Source organism: Pelobates fuscus, chromosome 11 (genome assembly GCF_036172605.1).
Source record: "Pelobates fuscus isolate aPelFus1 chromosome 11, aPelFus1.pri, whole genome shotgun sequence".
Classification (NCBI taxonomy): Eukaryota; Metazoa; Chordata; class Amphibia; order Anura; family Pelobatidae; genus Pelobates; species Pelobates fuscus.
In genome coordinates this window covers 82047706-82069898 of record NC_086327.1, presented here as the reverse complement: position 1 = coordinate 82069898, position 22193 = coordinate 82047706, and the positions used below count along the sequence as shown (strand labels likewise).

Sequence of the window (22193 nt, the reverse complement as noted above, 5' to 3'; positions counted from 1 at the left end):
TCTATTAGGGATTCTGTCGTTCTCTCGTCAAAGCTACCACTATGATGGATCCCTCCTCCTCAGAAGAGCTATACTCATCTCTGGGTTTATAGCCTCTTTTGCACTCTCCTTCTTCCGAGCTCTCTTGTTCTGAATATTGCCTGTGCTCTGATCTTGCTCATTAAGATGTTTGGTGTCTCTAAGTCCTTCCGTCAACTACTGCCTTATGAAGGCAATAACATCAATAAGGTAAGATCCTGACCGAGGGCTTATAGGAGAGTCCGTAGCCAATCCGATACAAACAACACACAAATTCATGCCTTCCACCACCAACTTATCACAAAGCTTCATAGCAGATAGGTATAGGTTTCTTATCTGGTCAGGGCCTAAAAATGCATGTAAGCCATAACAACAACAAAAATTCATGTAAAACATGAATTGTCCTGTAGGGGGGGAGAGGAAAAATAATTTATATGTTTAGGCCATAGGGGAGGTATATATACAATAATTCCCTTTTTCCTGTCCAATGGGAGTTGTGGGTGGATATAACATTCAGGGGCGGACTGACCGGTCGGGCACTTCGGACATGGTCCGAGGGCCCGGCCGGGAGGGGGGCCCGCCATCAGGGGGCCCGGCCGCCCCTTTAAATGCTGCAGCCGCCTGAGCGCTCTCTTAAGAGCCTCAGGCGGCTGCAGCTTCTCACCTCCCCTCCCCTGTGGAGCTGTGCGGTCCGCGGTGCCCGGCCGGAGTGATAGGAAGGTGCTCAGTGTGCACCTTCCTGTCAGTCCGGCCGGGTACAGGAAACAGAAACTTCTGTTCCGCGCGGAACAGGAGTTTCTGTTTCCTGTACCCGGCCGGACTGACAGGAAGGTGCACACTCAGTGTGCACCTTCCTATCACTCCGGCCGGGCACCGCAGACCGCACAGCAGCTCGGCCACGCTACAGGGGAGGGGGTAAAAAGAGAGTGGGAGGGGGGGAGCGTGTTAAAAAGAGAGTGGGAGGGGGGGTTTAAAAAGAGAGTGGGAGGGGGGGTTTAAAAAGAGAGTGGGGTGGGGGGTTAAAAAGAGAGTGGGAGGGGGGTTAAAAAGAGAGTGGGAGGGGGGGTTAAAAGAGAGTGGGAGGGGGGGTTAAAAGGAGAGTGGGGGGGTTAAAAAGAGAGTGAGAGGGGGGGTTAAAAAGAGAGTGGGGGGGGTTAAAAAGAGAGTGGGAGGGGGGGTTATAAAGAGAGAGGGGGGTAAAAAGAGAGTGGGAGGGGGTAAAAAGAGAGAGGGAAGGGGTGAAGAGGGAAGGGGGTAAAGAGGGAGGGGGGTAAAGAGGGAGGGGGGTAAAAAGAGAGAGGGGAGGGGGTAAAGAGGGAGGGGGTAAAAAGAGAGAGGGAGGGGGGTAAAAAGAGAGAGGAAAGGGGGGAGAGAGGGAGGGGGGAGAGAGGGAGGGGGTAAAAAGAGAGAGGGAGGGGGGTAAAAAGAGAGATGGAGGGGGGTAAAAAGAGAGAGGGGGTAAAAAGAGAGAGAGGGGGTAAGAAGAGAGAGGGAGGGGTAAGAAGAGAGGGAGGGGGGTAAGAAGAGAGGGGGAGGATAAGAAGAGAGAGGGAGGGGGGTAAAAAGAGAGGGAGGGGGAGTAAGAAGGGAGGGGGAGTAAGAAGGGGGTAAGAAGAGGGTGGGAGTAAGAAGGGGGGTAAGAAGAGGGGAGGGGGGTAAGAAGAGGGGGAGTAAGAGGAGGGCAATTGCCCCCTCCCCTGTCCGCAGGCACCGTGCGGGCAGCCGGCAGGGGAGGGAGGAAGAGAGGACCCGGGAGCTCAGCCTGCAGCTCCTCTGGGTCCTTCTTGCGCGAGCACAGATCGTTGCCGCGGTTACCACGGCAACGTTACGGCTCTTGCGAGAGTAAACTCTAGCCCTGGAGCTACGGGCTAGAGTTCACTCTCAACACTGTGACCACCAGGGATTCCTGGTGGTCGCAGTGGTGAGAGTGAACTCTAGCCCCATAAACACACTGCCCCCACACACCATACACATTCACACACTGCTCCCCCATACACACACACACTGCCCCCACACACCCCATACACATTTACACACATTGCCTCACACACACATACACTGCCCACCCATACACACACAGCCCCCCATACTAACATTGCCACACACATACACAGCCCCCTCATACACACATTGCCCCACACACCCTACACATTCACACACTACACACACTCACACACACTGAACCTTTCACACACACTGCCCCCCTTACACATTGCACCACTGCTCCTATACCCTATTACAGCCTCATATCCCAGCAGACCACAGGTAAGTTGTCAAACTGTTCTTAAACGGTTTGACTACTTACACTGGGAGGGGGACCCGGCCCTCCTGGCACCATAACGACTACACAGAGCAGTAGTGGTTATTGTGCATGGATTATTTCTTTAACCCCTTAAGGACACATGACGTGTGTGACACGTCATGATTCCATTTTATTCCAGAAGTTTGGTCCTTAAGGGGTTAAATAATCTACAAGTGTCCCAGTAGCCAGCAAGCCAGCCAGCCCACAGGCCGGCCAGCCAGCCAGCCAGCCCACAGGCTGGCCAGTAGCCAGCCAGCCAGCCCACAGGCCACCAGTTAGGCTTACAGCCAGCAAGCCCACAGCCTGCCAACCGCAGCCAGCAAGCCACAGCCAGCAAGCCACAGCCTGCCAGCCGCAGCCAGCAAGCCCACAGCCTGCCAGTCGCAGCCAGCAAGCCCACAACCTGCCGGCAGTAGCCAGCAAGCCCACAGCCTGCCAGCCGCAGCCAGTAAGCCCACAACCTTCCAGCAAGCCCACAGACTGCCAGCCAGCAACAGTAATTAAGGTAAGAGGAGCCAACTTGGCCTAGGTATCAGCGAGCTATGTTGGGTTGCTATATTGTGAATAGGAACCAGAGTGTTGGAGACCCCCCTCCAGGCCCCATTAGACTCCATTGTAGTCTCTAATGGGACCTGGAGGAAATTCTTTCTAACACACTCTCTAAAGGACACTGAGATAGCCTCTGCTAGAATGCTCCCCCCCTCCATGGCCCATTAGCCCTCAAGTGTAGTCTCTACTGGGGCCTGGAGGCGACTGATTCCAGCAGGGACACTGAGATGGCCTCTGTTAGAAAGACCCCCTTCCAAGCCTATTAGACTCCATTGTAGTCTCTAATAGGGCCTGGAGGGGATTCTTTCTAACACACTCTCTAAAGGACACTGAGATAGCCTCTGCTAGAAAGACCCCCCTCCATGGCCCATTAGCCCTCAATTGTAGTCTCTACTGGGGCCTTGAAGGGATTATTGCACTTTTGTTCCTTGTGTCTAAAGATTGTGTAGGGTGTGGCTGGAGGCGGTGCATGGAGGCGGGACATGGGTGGCGCTTGCTGCGGAGTATAGGTGGGGCCTGTAAGGGGGCCCTTGATTTATTTTGCCCGGGGGCCCTGAGGGTTCTCAGTCCGCCCCTGATAACATTGGAGAGGTGCTGCCATGGTCATGACTAGGAAGGAAGATTCAATATATAATCCATGGGCTGCACAGTGTAGGTGCTATATAATTAGGTTTATTGGTGCATACAGGATACAAACAAAATAATTACGGTAATGGCCTAAATGATGCATTTATTTTTTATTTGTATCCTGCATGCACAAATAAACCTAACTGACCTTATTTCCTTATTTAAAGTATTCTCCACGCTGCAGCCGTTAGGTGGTAAATTAGGTCACTTGCTGAGCCTTTCTGTATTTTTATAGATCCTTGGAGACTATATATTTTTTAAATATATTATGGACAGACCCGTTCCACTGTTACTTAATACTACTGGTGGCACTTAAAGGGCTAATTTTAATGGCCCTTTTTGAGCCTTTAAATCTCCAACAGCATTTAGTGAATATCAAATGGTGTTTTGGTTTCCTATGTAGCTGCAGACAGTACCCTTTAAGAACCAGTGTTGCAGCAATGCCGAAAAAAAAAAAAAAAAAAAAGCCAGTTGAGCTCTAGTAAATTAGGCTGTAAGAGTCAGTCGCTAACAGCAATGATTATGGAAATGGCGTGCAAAATTTGAGTGTGTGCTTTTCGTATGAGTTGTGGTATTTCAAGTTAGTTGTTTTTTTTCATGACAGAAAATGCATGAAAAGTGCGATCATAATTCTCACATTTTGTGGATTGTTCTAGAAGACAATGACACAGACTGTGCAGAGAAAACACAGATACTTTTCACATATTTTTTTTCAGTTGTTAAAAGGACGCAAAAGGATGAGGATTATTTGCTAGTGTACCATTTCTTCAAATACTGTGCCTCACAGGTGTGCCAAGGTACAAATTCCAGATTCATCAATAGACTATTCATATAATATGAAGATTCTTTAGCATACCTCACAACATTTAGATGGCCAGAGGGGCACGTTAATGGTTGTGATTTGAAGTGTGGACAGGGGAGGGTTGTTTTGAAAATTTTTAGGTGACTTATTCATGACAATTTATATGAATAAGAACAGTGTACCTCATTTACAAAGACTGATGTCTAAATGTTTTGATTACAGTTTGAAGACACATATGGCCGCCTTGGAGCTGTTATACACTCAGATACACCAACAATATGGAGCTCTAAAAAATGAAAACCTTTAGGATAGAAAGGAGGGACAAAGGGATTTGGGCATAAAATAAGGACTGTCACTCCTAAATAGGAGATATACTGTATACACTTAGGAGATGTACTGTAAAGACTTAACTAACAACTCTGTAAAACTCATTATAAAAATGTAGTTGGCTACATGACCTACTGATATTCATTCAAGTAACTTAAGTGTAAATCAGAAAATGTTTTACACAGACTTATTTCTAACCAGAATAATTGTATTATAATATTGTGCGTTAGATTGATGTGAAGTTCTGTTATACACACAAACAATTTGGAGTTCCAAAAAACAAGTTAACATTTGGATATAAAATGAGGAACTGAGGGTTATATGCATAAAAGAGTGACACTTAAGAAGTACGCGAAATGGATATAAAATAAGGAACGTTGTATTTAAAATGGAGTAGTTCAGTTTCATCATATCTGTTACTTTTTTATTTATTTTTTACCATCAATGGTATTTAGTAAGAGCTCCCTAGATATTAAAGGATCACTATAGTGTCAGGAAAACAAACCCATTTTCCTGACACTGTCATCCTTGGGGGACCCTCTCCCTCAGGGTCCCCCTCCCGTGGCGCTGAAGGGGTTAAAACCCATTCAGCAGCTTACTTTAATCCAGCGCCGGTGACCTCTCTGCACCCGCCGACGGCAGCTGTCGAGTGGAGCGGAATGCGCAATTGCGGCCAGAGCCGCGCGCACATTCTAACAGTCCATAGGAAAGCATTTCTCAATACTTTCCTATGGACGTTCAGCACGCTGGATGTGAATTTCGCATCCAGCGTCGCAGAAGCACCTCTAGCGGCTGTCAGGAAGACAGCCACTAGAGGTTGGATTAAAGGACCACTCTAGGCACCCAGACCACTTTAGCTTAATGAAGTGGTCTGGGTGCCAGGTCCAGCTAGGGTTAACCCATTTTTTTTTTTTATAAACATAGCAGTTTCAGAGAAACTGCTATGTTTATAAATGGGTTAATCCAGCCTCCAAATCCTCTAGTGGCTGTCTCACTGACAGCCGCTAGAGGCGCTTGCGTGATTCTCACTGTGAAAATCACAGTGAGAGCACGCAAGCGTCCATAGGAAAGCATTGATAATGCTTTCCTATGAGACCGGCTGAATGCGTGCGCAGCAATTGCAGCGCATGCGCATTCAGCCGAATGGAAGGAGGAGAGCTCCCTGCCCGGCGCTGGAGAAAGGTAAGTTTTAACCCTTTACTCTCCATCCAGCCCGGCGGGAGGGGGTCCCTGAGGGTGGGGGCACCCTCAGGGCACTATAGTGCCAGGAAAACGAGTATAATATTCTCTGAAACTGCTATGTTTACATCTGAAGTGTTAAAACCTGAGGGACCTGGCACCCAGATCAGTTCATTAAGCTGAAGTGGTCTGGGTGACTATAGTGTCCCTTTAATAAATTAAGTTTATTACTAAAGCATTTTAATAAATAATGCTATAACAAGAAATTACTCATCTACTTACAAAGTAGATACAATAAAAGGCATATTTAACAGAGGCTGTCACATAAAGTATGCATATTAAAGGTTGTTAAAAAGTAGATTCCCCAGGTTGAGTGAAATTCTGCAGTTAGCATGGGATCTACTTTTTGGAAACCCTGATAATAAATAACAGTGATAATACAGAGTCTAACAGTGACAATACACAGTGTAACAGTGATAATACATAGTGTAACAGTGATTATACACAGTGTAACAGTGATAATACACAGTGTAACAGTGATAATACACAGTGTAACAGTGATTATACACAGTGTAACAGTGATAATACACAGTGTAACAGTGATAATACATAGTGTAACAGTGATAATACACAGTGTAACAGTGATAATACATAGTGTAACAGTGATAATACATAGTGTAACAGTGATAATACACAGTCTAACAGTGATAATACATAGTGTAACAGTGATAATACACAGTGTAACAGTGATTATACACAGTGTAACAGTGATAATACACAGTGTAACAGTGATAATACATAGTGTAACAGTGATAATACACAGTGTAACAGTGATAATACATAGTGTAACAGTGATAATACATAGTGTAACAGTGATAATACACAGTCTAACAGTGATAATACATAGTGTAACAGTGATAATACACAGTCTAACAGTGATAATACATAGTGTAACAGTGATAATACATAGTGTAACAGTGATAATACACAGTCTAACAGTGATAATACATAGTGTAACAGTGATAATACATAGTGTAACAGTGATAATACACAGTCTAACAGTGATAATACATAGTGTAACAGTGATAATACACAGTCTAACAGTGATAATACATAGTGTAACAGTGATAATACACAGTGTAACAGGAGAGGGTTAGCTCATATCTGCTACTCAGTCCCAAGTCATTGGTGATTAATAAAGTTGGAGCTGGCTCCCAGGGATTTTCCTCGGATTGTATTGTTCTCCAGTGACGAGGTAGCCCTAGATTACACTGTCCACCTCCGGATGAGTTAGAGTGAGTCTTTCTCCGGAATGACTGTCCGACTCCTGTTTTCCTGAGCTCTCACAACCACAGAATTGAGCGACAGGGCAATAACCGCCCACACTCAGTATGGCCACATCCGCCAGCCGACCCCCTCACCGCGCATGCGCGAGTCTTTAACCCTTGCAGGGCTAAGGAGTCACTACTCGCCCAATCGCGTCCCGCTGTGTCCCCGTAGCCCCGCCCCTTTGATGGGCGTGTCCACTGAGAATTCACGCTCGTCGGCTTGTAGCGACCACCCTGCGCGCTCACGGCCGGTGAAAGGCGGAAGTGACGGCAGCGGCGGCGCGGTGCTCGGCCCCGGGAGACCCATCTCCCCCTACCTGGCGGTACACAGTGAGGGCTGTGTCCGGTGGGGGGCCCCCTCAGTTATTAGCGATACCTCCTCTTCCAGCAGCACCGCGGTAACCATGGCGACCAATCTGCGGAAGGGCGGTGGGCTCATCGGCTTGGTGAAAGACGCCTTCCAGCCCCACCACCATCACCCGACAGCCCAGCCTGGGACCGTGGACCGGAAAACCGTGGAGAAATGCTGGAAGCTGATGGACAAGGTACCGTTTAAACACCCCCCCCCCCCCTCCCGCCAGGCGAGCCCCAGTGACGCCATAGCTGCACTCCGTGACGTCACATGTCGCCCCCCCAGAGCTCAGTTTGGGGTCGTTACATCTGTGGCTGCTAAAGCGCAGCCCTGACGGACACACAGCAGCCTTTTGTTTGCGATGTCGCAACAACACATCCGTATCCTCCTCACCCCCTGTGGGTCTCTATCCAGGGGTCCCCAGCTGCTGCTGAACTACATTTCCCATTAATTCTTCGTCAGGCTTAAGGCTGCAATAAAGCATTGTGGGATTGGTAGTTCTACAACAGTAGAGGAGAGGTGGGTTCTCTTCCTTTAGGCTAACGCAAGCTTAGTTTTTACTTTTGGCTCTTCAGCTGTTTTGGAATACGTTCACCATAATTCTTCCCCCCCCCCAGCCATTTGACTTTTTGGCTGGCTGCGCATGTTTGGAAACGTAGTCCACACTGGCTGGAGAGGCAGAAGATTAGCCACAGTGATGTCACATTGTACCTATTGATTGAGACCACAGAGTATCCTCTCCAGCATACGCCCTGCCTCGCTAAGTGGATTGGTGTTGTGGTACAAGATGCACACTTTAATGACCTCACTTGTGCAGTTAACTATCTCTCAGACCTTATCACATCACTGGGAGCCTGGAATTTTTCCTTTTTTTTGTCTTCTTAAAGTAAGGTCTAATGTTAATCAAGGGTTCTGTACACTGGTACATGAAGCTATTTTGCAGCTCACTGTGTGTACTCACATGAACTCGAGCTTATTGCCTAAACAATGAAGCAACACACCAATTGCACACATAGTGCAAATAGCATAAGTAGTCTGGTAGGTTTTGTTTGCGTAAACATAACTGTTTTGTCATTTTACGGTTTAGCTAGTGTGCCCATGTCACAGATTCCCTGCAGAATTACAACATTGCGCATTCCGTTTCCACAAGTGCCTAACTGAATCTATATATCTAAAGTGACCGATCTCAAACATAGTTTAAAGATCGCTGTATAGAAACATTTTTTGTATCAAAGAGGTGTTTACATTGAAGTCTGTGTACATAAATTGCCTCGCTTTGACTTTTCATTACTTCAGTAAGGTATCAAAGAAGTAAACTTATTTTTGATACTTATGTCACTAACCAGTTGTTTGGTACCTTGCACTTTAATTATTGTGTTGGATATGCTCCCATTGTTAAATAATTATAGTAAACACTGCCCTACTGCCTCAATGGTATTCTGAACTTTAGTGACAGCGTTTTATAGTCCTCGCTGATTATACACAACGTGCTACAAGTACATACTCAAGTTTCACTATGTCCTGAAGATTCATTATACCATAATGATTTTTTTGGGCCACTAAATATAGCTTAATTCCAGTTACTTTTGACTGCCCAGACCCAAGTTTCTTGTGTCATCTTTCTTTATATCCCATTCATATTAACTGCAACCTGCTGGCACATGATACAGGGTGTAGGGATAATGGGTTGATTTGTTTTTGTGTATTTGCGCTCACATTCGTGTGTGTGTGTGTGTGTGTGTGTGTGTGTGTACACACACACACACACATATATATATATATATATATATATATATATATATATATATATATATAGTTTAAATATAAATAACACACTCACATCTACATTTAAAGCTGGTGACCTAAATGACAGCACTCTTTGCAGAGGAAGTATCGCCTTCCTTTTTGTTGGTGACAGTTCAGTTTTAATGCACCTTTGAAAGCTTACTTTGGGGAAGTGTGCAGCAGAGGTTAGTTGAAAAAAATGCACATCTCTGCTGCAAAGTGTGCGGGTGGCATCTTTTCTAATTTCAGTTATGGTAGCGCTTTAGTTATGTGCAACAAATGCAAGTCTGTACCAGCAGACCCTAACATTTGATGCAAAAAAGAAAATGATTGCCCTCCCCACCCCCCTTTTTGTTAAATGGTCGTGCGTTGGTCTTTAACCAGTATGCCACAAACAAATTGACTTGAGTGTTAATAAAGTGAATTCACTCACCCCCGCCCCCCCCCCCTTTTCTCTCCAAAGTGAGTATTTCGTAAAGATACATGCATTCAATGCAATTCCAATCTAAAAATGTAATTGAGGTCCAGGCTCTCATTGGTTCAAGACAGGTACTTTATTAGGAACCACAACAGCAACGTTTCGACCCCAAAAGGTCTTGAAACGTTGCTGTTGTGGTTCCTAATAAAGTACCTGTCTTGAACCAAGGAGTGCCTGGACCTCTATTACTTTATTAATTTTGGGAAATCTGGTGTTTGATTCCGGTTCAGCAAGCACCCTGGCTCAGATTTATGGGAATGCGTGCAGTTCCACACACACTGCTAAATGCAATTCCAATCTAGTCAAGAGATGCTAAGTCAAAGTAGGGACTACTTAGTTTTAGTATTTTTCCTTCACTTGACAAAAAGGCAGAGTCGCGCTTTGTAAAAGCTTGTCAAGCCCCCAGCCGTCACTAGTGATGGCTGAAGAGGCAAGGGACAGGTTCAGGTAAGTATAACTTGCTTTTCCCTGCATCTCCAAGCCACCAAACACCAAGCCGGTGATGTCAAGACTTAAAACTAGTAAGTAATTTTAGCTACATGTGACATTTGCACGATGCTGATGAATTTCTTTATTTAAAAAAAATAAAAACAACAAATTGTCCTTTGTTGGTATAACAAATGTGGAGACCCACTGTTTGGCAACAGTTTAACCTCAAAGTTTGGGATTGAGTTTATGTTCCTCTCTGCACTTCAGTATGTGCAGTATGAGGAAGGGTTAGCTGAGCAGTCTTTGTATGAGAATGCCCATGCGTACTATTTCTCACAGTAGATGTCCATTGATGGGTCAAAGGTTGAAGAGTTCGGCGGTAAGCCCTAGCTTTGAGTTAAACCATTGTAAAAACCCCTGATGGTAAGAAGGTGGCCAAACACTCCTGCCCCATTGACTTCTGTTTGTATGAGTGTTGGAGTGTTCCTTTAAATGGGCACTTTTCTAGCTGTCTTATAATTATGCTTTCCCCTTCTCTACCCCCCCCCCCCCCCCCCAGCAACTGTGTGGACATATATAATAAATTAAAATGTCTAACTAGAAAGTGGCTAAAATGTCTGAGTGAATACTGGTTGCCATTTGATGAATATGTAAAACATTTGCTTATTGTATAGGAATGAATGACACCTGTGTGCAACTGTACTGCTGTCTTTGGTCACTATGAATGGCTTACATTTTTACTCCTGTGGTGAAAAGGACGTTTGACTAAATATGCTAAAACAGTACGCACAGAAGTTAGGATTATTTTGTATAATGATATATGCATGTTTTTTTGTGAAAAAAAACGTAAGCTCCATTTGTGGTCTCACGCTTCGAAGAGGAAGAGCTATACACGCAAAAAAAAAAAGTGTCTTTACCCAGAAAAGAAACCATGTTTCTCACATCTACAGGCCCATAGCTTTGCCCGTTATAAAACGTTTAATTATCTTGCTCACAGTGTACTGTTAGAAGTGCTTTTTTACAAGGTGAATGACTGGTATATGTTAGATCATCAAAGTGTTGCATCAATTTCTTATACAGTCAATAAGAAATAAATCGAGCATTTAATTGGCTGTGACCGTTCACCCAATCATCTTGACTTTAGTGATAATTATCAGGGATGAGGAACTTTCACCTGACACTCAGGACATGCCTGGGTACTGGACAAGCGCAAGGGCTTCTCCTGGTATTCCTGTTGAGGACAGGGTACAAGCAGGGAGCGTGGGGTCTGTACCGCTGGCTGGTGAGGCCACAGAAATAGCTCCCTCATGGTGCGGCACTTACTGAAGAGTCAGTAAGCACTCTGACTCGCTGGTTGCTGGTAATGCAAGGGAGGGGTTAGTGTGGTCTGCACCCGCCAGAAATACAGACCAAATGCTTCCATAATAGACGATCAGGTATTTTAACCCCCAATGGACAATACACCGCTCACTTCAGAAAGCTATGTGGGGCAAAGAGTGAAAACACAGGGACAGGGCTGCTCCTGGGGAGGATTGCTGGGGAGGGGTCTGAACAGAGAGTGTGCAGACCACAGTAATCACAATCCAGCACTGACTGAGGTAGATTAACGGAACACTACAGCCCTCCATACTTCTTCATCTCAGTTAAGTAGTCTGGGCGCAGTGTCCTTCTCCTCTTAACCTTGCAATGTAAAACTTAGCAGTTTTTAAGAAACTCCAATGTTTACTCTGCATGGTAAGTCCTCCCACTGACAGCCACTAGAGGCGTTTCCGTTTCACTGACCGTGTAAAAATTGGTCACGTGATGTGGAAGCACCTTGGAAAAGTATTGATCCAATGCTTTCTTGTGCAAAAGTTTGAATGCGTGTATGTGGTCCCCAATGGTCCTGGATGAGGTGCATTAAATTGGGCCATCAGGGAAGCTGAAGGAGAGCTAACCAATGCAGAGGGAGTCTTGGTGCTGGTCTACGCATCTGAATTGTTTGAGTTGACTAAATATCAAAAATGTTAATTGACTAATTTTATTAGTCAACAAAATTAACACTGGTTGGAACACTTAACACTTACCATATTTCCATCGATGGGGTACCTCTGTGCTGACTCCATCTCCTCCTCTGATGTCACGGCAATGGGGGAACCAAATTAACACGCGAGGCAAGTGCTGCCCGCGATATAGGCAGTTTACATGTTATTCTTGGTATTTAAATAGTGCCAACGTATTCCGCAGCACTTTATAATATTATAAAAGGGGAAAATGTAACAATAAATTAGACAATTACCATATGTTACAGGAAAAATAGGTAGAGTTTACAATCTAGAGGAGGTTGGGTATAAAAACACAATGGGGCATCAAGGGAAACTGCTTTCATATTGGGATTTTGAAGACCCTGGATGTCCTCATGCATTAAATTCTGTGAAAATCCAGGAAGTACCTTAGAGTCTGTCTTAGCCATGTAATGTGAACCCTCAGAGAACAGGGTCACTGCACGTAGACAACTTCAATGAGATGAAGTGGTCTTGGTACCTGTAGTGTCCCTTTAACTTGGTGCTGTTCAGGGTATAAGTTGCTTGTGCTTTCCTCATCCCATATTGCATAACTCTGCATTTATCTACAAGGTCTCGTAAGCCGCTTGAGTGCCCAGTCACCTAATTTATCCCGATCGTTTGTAGAGGAGAAATATCCTGCTCTTACTAGTAGTGCTTTACCTGCTTTGTTCGTTACAAACATTTTCACACAACACATTCTGCTAAAGGAAGCAATATTTATTCACAGTTAAGTCATTTTACCGAAAACCAAATCATATCTTAGAACTATAACTTATTTAGTGTTAATTTAGCCCTAATATCCAGGATGCTCAGGCAGAGGAAACACACGTTTTCCCCTATGATATCAGTGATTGAGTAGGAGGTGGGAGTTGCATCTGAATCCCAGTGAATTTAGAAGACATTGGGTTTGTTCATTAAATACCGAAATAGAGTGAATTGAAATCTTTTTGCAAAATTTAGAAAATGTGAATCTTTTCAACTCTACTGCACTAGAATGTTTGGTTTTAACAAGCTGCTGTTTTAAAGTGGATTAAGGACCATGCATGCTTGGTGTCTGCACGCGCAGGTTGGCTAGCAAAAGCAGTAGCAGTACCCCACGGCAGGGATTAGCTCTGAAGAGCTAATACACGCCTAGCAGTAAGTTTCGGTTGTGAGGGGCCTGGTAGAGGCACGGGCTGTCCCCAGGTAAGAAATCAAACCATTTTAAAAGGCTTTCATTACCTACATTAGGGGGCTGCAACATGTGTGGTTATGGTGCTTGGTGTGTTCCTTTAATAAATGTATTTTACTTCACTTCTGAAACCTTGTGTCTACATCGTGGTTCCCTACCCATTATTAACTTGACAGTTTGCTCTTGTCAACATTTGGAGAGGAGGAAAGACAAGTAATAACTAGTTTCTAATGTTGTCACTACTGTTAATTGGCCAGCAGCTACTCGCCAAAATTCCTCTCTCTACTTTTATCTGCTGCTTACTGACAAAATGTAACTAGCAACAAGAAGTTGCCAGCCGTCATTATTGAAAGCCAGTTGCCAAATAGAGGTTTGCACCTCGCATTATTCTCTGTCGGAGCTGCAAACCTACTTAGCGAGCAGTTTCCATCCCTGCCGCTAAACAAAGAAACTTACCACCAACCTCTGGCCTGGTGGACATTTTATAGGACAAATTCACAATCACTGTATGGCACTACATTGAAACTCAAAAGCACTTACCTGAGCATATCTTTTTAAAGAGCAATAAAATAAATCAAAAGGCCAGACACATGATGGGGAAAATGCAATTATTCTTTCTATATATATTTTTTTCATTTAAATAAATTCCTGGTTATCAATGACCAATAGCAATGAACCCCACATAGATGTGTATCTGACTGGCGGGGTGAGTCCTAATGCGCATGCGCGACAATGCCGTGCACACACATTAGACCTCCCCATAGGAAAGCATTGAAAAATGCTTTCAATGCTTCCCTGTGGGGAATTTAGCGACGCTGGAGGTTCTCACGCTAGAAACCCGGAAATGCCCTCTAGTGGCTGTCTAGTAGACAACCACTAGAGGAGGAGTTAACCCTGCAAGGTAAATATTGCAGTTTATGAAAACTGCAATATTTACAGTTGCAGGGTTAAGGGTAGTGGGAGTTGGCACCCAGACCACTCCAATGGGCAGAAGTGGTCTGGGTGCCTGGAGTGCCCCTTTAAGATGTAGTGGTTGTGGTTATTATAGTGTCCCTTTTTAAGAATTTTATTTTTGTCGTTGGGGGAAAAAAAAACAAATTTAAAAAAAACTCTCCTAGATTCAAAGCAAACTTGTCATGCCCTGCTGTACCCAATCACATGGTGAAGTATGCATGCACTTGAGCCATTTGCTATACTGATGGCTTACATCGCATGTGTTTCTCTGCTTCATCAGACAGTGGCTAATCTGTGATTGGTCAGAATCTTTGCAATCTTGGCACAGCCAGTAAATAATGGCAACAAGGTTAGAAACCTGTAGGTAAATAACAGCTGTTGCTACTGTATGTCAGGTGTTGCTACTGTACTATAATCACCCAGCCCTCTTCCTCTCAATAAAATGGTTTGGGTGGTCCTGTCGTAACCCTGCAATGTAAAATATTAGTCTTCCTGCCAGCCAGTAGAGGGGCTTCCGCCGCACTGACTGAGTAGAACTTACTTGATGTAGGAAATCATTGAAATCTATGCTTTTCCATAAGAAGTATTCGATATGCACATCAGGTCCCCAATGGTGAATTTTTGGATTTGACCATTGCTGGAGAAGGTCATGGGAAGCAGTGCTGGAAGAGGGGTGTATAAAAAGTTTTATATATTTTAATATTCTTTATACTGCTAAAGGGGGCGGGGGGGGGGGGGCTGTGCATGGCCTAACGTGTAGGGAGGCCTATGGCCGAGTCAGAGTCCGCAATCATGTCTAACCAATGCCCATCTGTGGCTGTACATATTCTGGATCTGTAACATGTCCACTGGGCTGCAGTGGGGTGTAGCATCTACCGTCCCTGCCCCTGTTCGGGATCGCGGGAGAGTCTCTGCATCTTGTGGCACGTGGTATGTGTCTCAGAGCGCCATCTATTCTCTTTTCTGCCTGTTTGGGGATCTGTTGCTGTGTTCTGTGGGTCAGAGCCAAATATGAGGTTGGTGTCATCTTTGTCCTAGTGCAGCGAGGAGCTTGGGTTGCCTTGCGCTTGATGCAGGTACCTGGTTTCCTTTGCTGTAGCCTGGGCATCGCAGCAGCAGCGGTTGTGGCCCTTCTCTCTTGTGGGTTATTTTCAGGTTTGTTCTGGGTTGATTTCCCCACTAGGAGGTCAGGGTTTCCAAGGTCCCTGTCGATGCATTGTCTCCGATGCAGTGTGGGCTGTGAGGGCAGCGTTTTAACTTCAAGTTGCTGCCAAAATCTCTCAAATGCCCTGTCTATGCGTTGCAGTATGTCAACTGTGGAGTTGGGCTGTAACAGCTCCTGTCCGTGCAGCACTTGCCTCTGCTAAGGGAACTCGTCCGCCATCTTGGGTGCATTAGTCGGAGTCTCCATGTGGTAGATGTCGGTCTTTTAGGTATAGCGTGTGTTTGCTGCACCAGCCATATAAGGGTGTACTTTCCAGAGAAGGAATGGTTTCCCTTTAATGTGCCACATATTGAGTTCACTGTCAATGCTGCAAGAATATTTACAAAAGAACAGTGCAACAGAGCCAGCACTTTCCTCCATTTACTATTGCTTTTGGGGTCTCCTTTCCTTTAATTACAGGTCTCAGGAAACTATGGCACTCTTTGCAAAGGAATGCTTTATAATCCATTTTCATGTAAAAATATATAGTTTGCAATATTTTTGTTTATGAAGAATGCTATGGGATTTTGGAAATATATATATATATATATATATATATATATGTGTTGTGATAAAATGTTTATTGGCGGACGTTAAGTAGACATACTATTAAACATCTTGGGAAGTGACCATTCCCTTTTAAAGAAACACTCCGGGCACCTTTATCAGAATTAAGTTGTTATGGTGCGGTAAAGACCCCAGAAACCGGTTTTCATCAAATCTGCCTCTGAATTTCTGTTGCAGCCTGAGGCTTGTATTAGGAAGCCTCATATTGAGAGCCGCTTATAATAGCTCCTATTTTTTTGTGCAAAATTTCGTGAATGGATACAATCTGTCTATCAAGTGGCTTCATGATTCAATCCTCGGACTGCGATCGATGTAGGTGGGCCGAGCTGACTGTCACCGGCTTAAAGACTGTGGGGTTAAGACTAATAGTTTAACCCCTTGAGATAAGTCTGCTTCTGGGGACCTCCATTCTGATGAAGTTATGGTGCCTGAAGTGTTGCTCTTAAAGGACCATTAGAGTGCCAGGAAAACATACTCGTTTTCCTGGCACTATAGGGTCTCTAGGTCCGCCCCCCCACCCTTAGGGTCCCCCTCCCGCCAGGCTCTGGGGTAAGGAAGCCCGGCGCTGGGGACTCTCAGCCTTCTTTCCCTGTCATCGGCTGAATGCGCATGTGCGGCAAGAGCAGAAATCCTAGATGGACTTGGCACCCAGACCACTTCATTAAAGGGCCACTATAGTGGGTGCTTTTCGTTATTTGCTTATTTGGGCAGTGGAGAGACTTTTTTAAAATTGTATGTGGAAAAAGAAACTGTACCTCTAAATGTACAAATAAATGGTGATAAAATGACCATATTACAGGACGCAAATGTCCATTATTAAATAGCGCACGTATACTTTTAAAGTACATAAAATTTAGAAAATGGAAATTTAATGTATAATAGAACGTTATATTAAGATGGCTTTTGTTTGGATTCTTTATTATTGAAGGGGCACTCCAAGCACCATAGCCCTCTAGTGTTATGGTGCCAATAGTGTTGTCGCCATTCTACTGTAAGATGTCGAACCATACTAAAACATTTTGACAATTTACCTGGGTACAATCTGCCGAGTACCTTGACATTGCGTAGACTGAGCTGGGTTCTGATCTTATTTGATAAATATTCAATAAAAAAAATCTCAAGTTTCATTGATGATTTTTCAATATTTTTTAATTAGGGTAATATCCAAAAAAGTGACATTTCCTCTTTAGTAAGTAATGACAGCATTTGCATTCAAACTAGTAATTACATTATTGCTAACAATACTGTGTACATTACAGTGGTAGTTAAATAAAAAAGAATGCCACCTATGGCAGCTTCAGTGTGGTGTCATATTGGACACCTGATATCAGCCCATACAGTATGCCGGTTACAGGTGTCCAATGGCGGCATGCCACTTTCCCTGTGCCTCCTATGTTCTTTCCTCAGTCCGTCCTCCCTATCCAGCGAGGGCCAGTGGCCTCATCTAAAGAAAATCGGGCTGAGGGTACTTACCAAGTAAAATATTATTTATATATTGTAAGTAGGGGAGGCAGGGTAGAAAAGAATTCTCAAACCTGGAACAGTGTTTTATTAAAACACTGTTTTTCGTATAGAGTAACCTTCCTTTTGGATTTCAGCTTAAAGGAACACTATAGGGTCAGGAATGCAAACACGTTCGGTGCCGGACCCCTTTTGCCCTCCCTTAAAAAGGTGAAAAAGTCCCCTTTATTCCGCCGTGTGAGTCCCCCGGCATTGGCTCTGCCCCTACTCCACCTCTTTGGCTTAGATCATCAGAATTGACTATCTCAGCACAGCCAATCCAATGTTCTCTCGTTGGAAAGCATTGGGAGGCTGATGCAAATGCGCTGCAAAATAACGCTGTACACCAGTCAGTATTTTCTCATAGAGAGTACGGAGACGCTAAAAGTCAATGCTGCACATTGTGCAGCACTGACCGAGGAAGCAGTGCTGCACAATGGCCGTCTGAGTGACTGCCACTAGAGGCGATACTAGGCAGAAATGTAAACGCTGCCTTTGCCTGAAAAGACAGTGTTTACATTAAAATGCCTGCAGGGAAAGACTGTACACACCAGAACAACTAGATTAAGCTGTGCTTGTTCTTGTGACTATAGTGTACCTTAAAAGAATTACAAAAGCCACTGAGGCTGCCTATATCCAAAAAAAACCAAAGTGGTGGTTAGGTCTCCAATGTCTTTTGGAACAACCTATCTAACCAAGTTCCCAAAAAACTTCTGTGTGCAAATGAACCTAGAAAAACGGGTTATTTTGATGTAGAAGGATGGTAATTTTGTTAATTGATAAAACCAAACAATTGGCATTTCTATGTTTGAAAGCATTCTTACTTTACAGTATGCTTTTCACACCTGCCTGAAACTCTTGCAAATGTGTATTTGTTGTATTTGGGGCTGTTCTCTGCTGAAGTCATTTTAAAAGAATATGTTGAAACACATAATTTCACTTTATTACTAGAAGTGCAGTGTAAATTCCAAATTCTATTTTTGCCAGCTGAGTATTTTATAAAGGTAGTCTTCTTCATTGGTGCAACTACAAGTAGAATTTAACATTTCAGCTACCCAGGTTGTTAAAAATAGTCTGTTTTAAATGTCTCTCCATTTTCTTATCTGCGTGTCCAAATGTCATTGTTTTAAAAACTATGTGGAGATGATAAGGAAGACTACAGGGGATGATCTATACACTAAAACTGCTTCAATAAGATCAACTGACTTTGGTGCTTAGCTTATCCATTTAAAACTGCAATCCTCTCCTTGCAATGTTTGCCCTATAACTTTCAAAAAATGCCATCAAATTCTGCTCATTTGTGGCATTTTAGCAATCAAGCTTTTGCTATTGTTTATGCAGCATACACACTTCACACAGACCGTACAGATCTAAAAGGGCTGGTTGAAAGCCCTAGGGGACTGACTTTGTGTACATCACTGCTGCTATGACCCACTCTCAGAAGTGCCTACGGTGCTTAGACTGAACTTTTAGCTTTTAATTGGACCTCATCTAGGTGTACTACTTGTAGGCAAGAGATGTAGGCTAACCTTTATATGTAGGTACATTTTTACATTCTCTTTCATAGCTGAACTTTGAAAAACACTACTTTTTTTTCCCCTCTTTTAATTTTTTTAATGCACATTTAATGTTTTGAAAACCTGGTAAGTACTCCAAGGTATCCCTTCTCACTAGCGAATTGCAATTTAAGAGTGTGATATTTTCATTGATCAAATATTCTATATCCGCTGCTAGTTATTCCTAATTGTATCAAAAATACTTTTAAGCACCTTCTTGACTTCTTAAGGAATCCTGGTGTGAAAAAGCATTTTCTCCTTTTTGTAGTCCTGGTTTTGGACATAATTTATCATGGGGAAAATACCTACAGTAAGAAATTCAGTGATATGGTGTGGTTATGGTGCCTAGTGTCTCTTTAATGGAGATAATCCCTCTTTGCATCTGCCGAATCACTGTTTTATCATTGTATCGGTCTGTTCTTATTGTGTTTGTCTTTTTCCCAATTGTACAGCGCTGCGGAATTTGTTGGCGCTTTATAAATGCCAGTAATAATAATAATCACTTAGATTTCCTGTACTGATGAGACTGCTCTGCGCTGGGAGATATTGGTTTGTTTACTTGCCTCTCAAAATTATTTTAAGTTTTTACATTGGCTAATTCTTATTTTGTCAATTTATTCCCTCTAAATAGTATAATGCCTTGCTAATACAGTTTAATAAGATATTGATTACATATTATATAGATATATATTAAAACACCTTTTTATTTTTTTATTTTTTTTATTTCAGTGCATCATAAGAATGTATTAATTTATTTATTCTACGTTTTGGATGTAACATAATTTCAATAATGTAAAACATATCGAATATCCCAAAACTAACTTTTAAAACCTCTGTTCTTTTGTCACATGTAGGTAGTCCGTCTATGCCAGAACCAGCGGCTGGCCTTAAAGAACAGTCCGCCATATATTCTGGACCTGCTTCCAGACACCTACCAGCACCTTCGCACTATTATGTCTCGTTATGAGGGGAAAATGGAAACACTGGGAGAAAATGAATATTTCCGGGTATTCATGGAAAACCTTTTAAAGAAAACAAAGCAAACTATCAGCTTGTTCAAAGAGGGAAAGGAACGTATGTATGAGGAAAATTCCCAACCCAGGTCAGTCTGCTGTGTATGCCTCTCCTCTGTCTCTTACCTCAAAGCCTCACACTTGGAGACCAATGGTTTAGTAATTCCACACTGAGATATATTATGTAGCATGTCTTGAACGCTTCAGTTTTGATACATATTTTCACCACTTTGTTTTGTCATGCATTTGTATATGAATGTACCAATCGTTGGTCTGATCTGTGAGTGTCTACTTAACAAATTACCACAAAATCGTTCCTGTTTATAAATCTATAAATAAAACCTGATACTCTGCTGTCCCTTCACTTAATCCTTAATATTTAGTTTATTACCTACATTTAACAAATGTGTGTGTGTGTGTGTGTGTGTGCGCGCGCGCGCGCGTGTGTGCGGTGCGAAAAATAACATTGTAGAGGTCCACACCTCTAGCAATTGAGCTCTTCTATCGGGACTCCCTGTTAAAGCAGATCTGTCAATTTCAGAGGTCTTTGCACATTACCCAAAGACCCCCGAAATTGACAGGTCCGTTGCCCGCAGAGTACAGGGAGGTGGGTTTTACATGACTCTCATGACTGCTGCCATATTAATGCTGCAGATCTCTTTGGCTCCTGGCACTTGAGCTGTCAGAAGTCATGTCAGTGCTGTACTCTTGCGCATTTGTGAGGTCTTTGGGGGAGAGTGCTGTATGCTTGCTCAACTCTGAGGTCTATGGAGGCGACCTTAAAAAACCTTTATAGAGAGCCTCAATCCCACAGCCGTCATTTGTGCCGACTGCTTGGATTGGACAAAAGTTGGGATGAGCTCCTCCCTTTGTCAACTTCAGGCTTTTTCATAGTAGTCCCTATTTTATCTTTATATCATCTTGGATGATTGTTGGATTTTGTTAGAATTTCAGTGAAATTCCATCGCAGTTTTAGTCCGTATTTGATAAAGATCATTATATACTAAAAAATACAGTAAACTGGTATAAGATTCTGTCCTTTGCACCTGGCAGTCATCCTAGAGTTAGCACTTAGAAAGGAGGAGAAACGGCACAATTGTTTCTTTTTTTCCTCCACATTTTCAAAGTGTATTTTGGCTGTGCTTGGAATAAACCTGATTGTTATATAATCTTTTATATACATTAAAGAGAGAACTGTGCATCACCTGAAAAAGTTATAGGTCATGTTCAGATTTTTATTAAATGATGTCATTTACAGAGAAGTGACATTTTCCTTTAAGCCTTTCCTGAGAGCGCAATGCTAAACAGTGGCTGAAACTAGAAAAAGAAGAAAATATTGCTCTTTTATATAAAGAAACAAAGAAAATATGCAATGTCCAAGTACACACAAAGAATCAAAGGAAAATATTGATAAAAATACAAATTAGGCCGTGCTATAAATGGGACATATCAAGATAAGGAGAAATACACCAGGCCTGTTGTTTAAAAATAGGAAGTTTATTTCGTTAGGAGAGTAGCAAGTCACATAAAAGAGGAAGTGTTTAACCACAGTAAGAGGCAGCCAATGAGAATGAACTGTTGTGAAATAAATGTACTATTTCCTGCAAGTTTACAAGCCAGCGCATACATTTTGTTTTATTAAGTTTGCATGTTTCACAAAGAGACAAATGGAAAGATATGTTCTAACTCACAAGGAAATGACCAATTACTTTTTGTAAGTGTTGTGCCATATTCGATGCACATCATGCAGAAAAAAGAGGAAACGGTAAAAAAAAAAAAAAAAAGCAGGCTTGCTGTTAAGGGCACATTATAATGAAAATATTATGATGCATCATCTTTCATTTAAAATATGTCTGCTAGTTTTGTTCGTAGTGTTTTTTTTTTTTTTTTTCCTCAATTTTATTTATTGTTAAAAGAAGTACATGTAGTCAGGCTGTTTACATTCTGCTGTGTTTGGAGAGTCTATATTCTCTAAACCAGCCTGAATTTCGATAGGCTACTTTCCTA

The 22193-nt window shown here is 43.1% G+C and overlaps 1 protein-coding gene across 1 annotated transcript in view; it reads left to right on the top strand.

Moving 5' to 3' along the window:
• Nucleotides 1-7348: 7348 nt before the first annotated feature.
• Nucleotides 7349-22193, top strand: part of CBL (Cbl proto-oncogene) — a 53623-nt gene continuing 38778 nt past the window's right edge. Inside the window, exons 1-2 of the mRNA XM_063437112.1 lie at nt 7349-7677; nt 20028-20275. Of these exons, the coding sequence (XP_063293182.1) occupies nt 7537-7677; nt 20028-20275 (389 nt within the window). The 5' untranslated portion in view covers nt 7349-7536. The remainder of the gene's footprint in view (nt 7678-20027; nt 20276-22193) is intronic.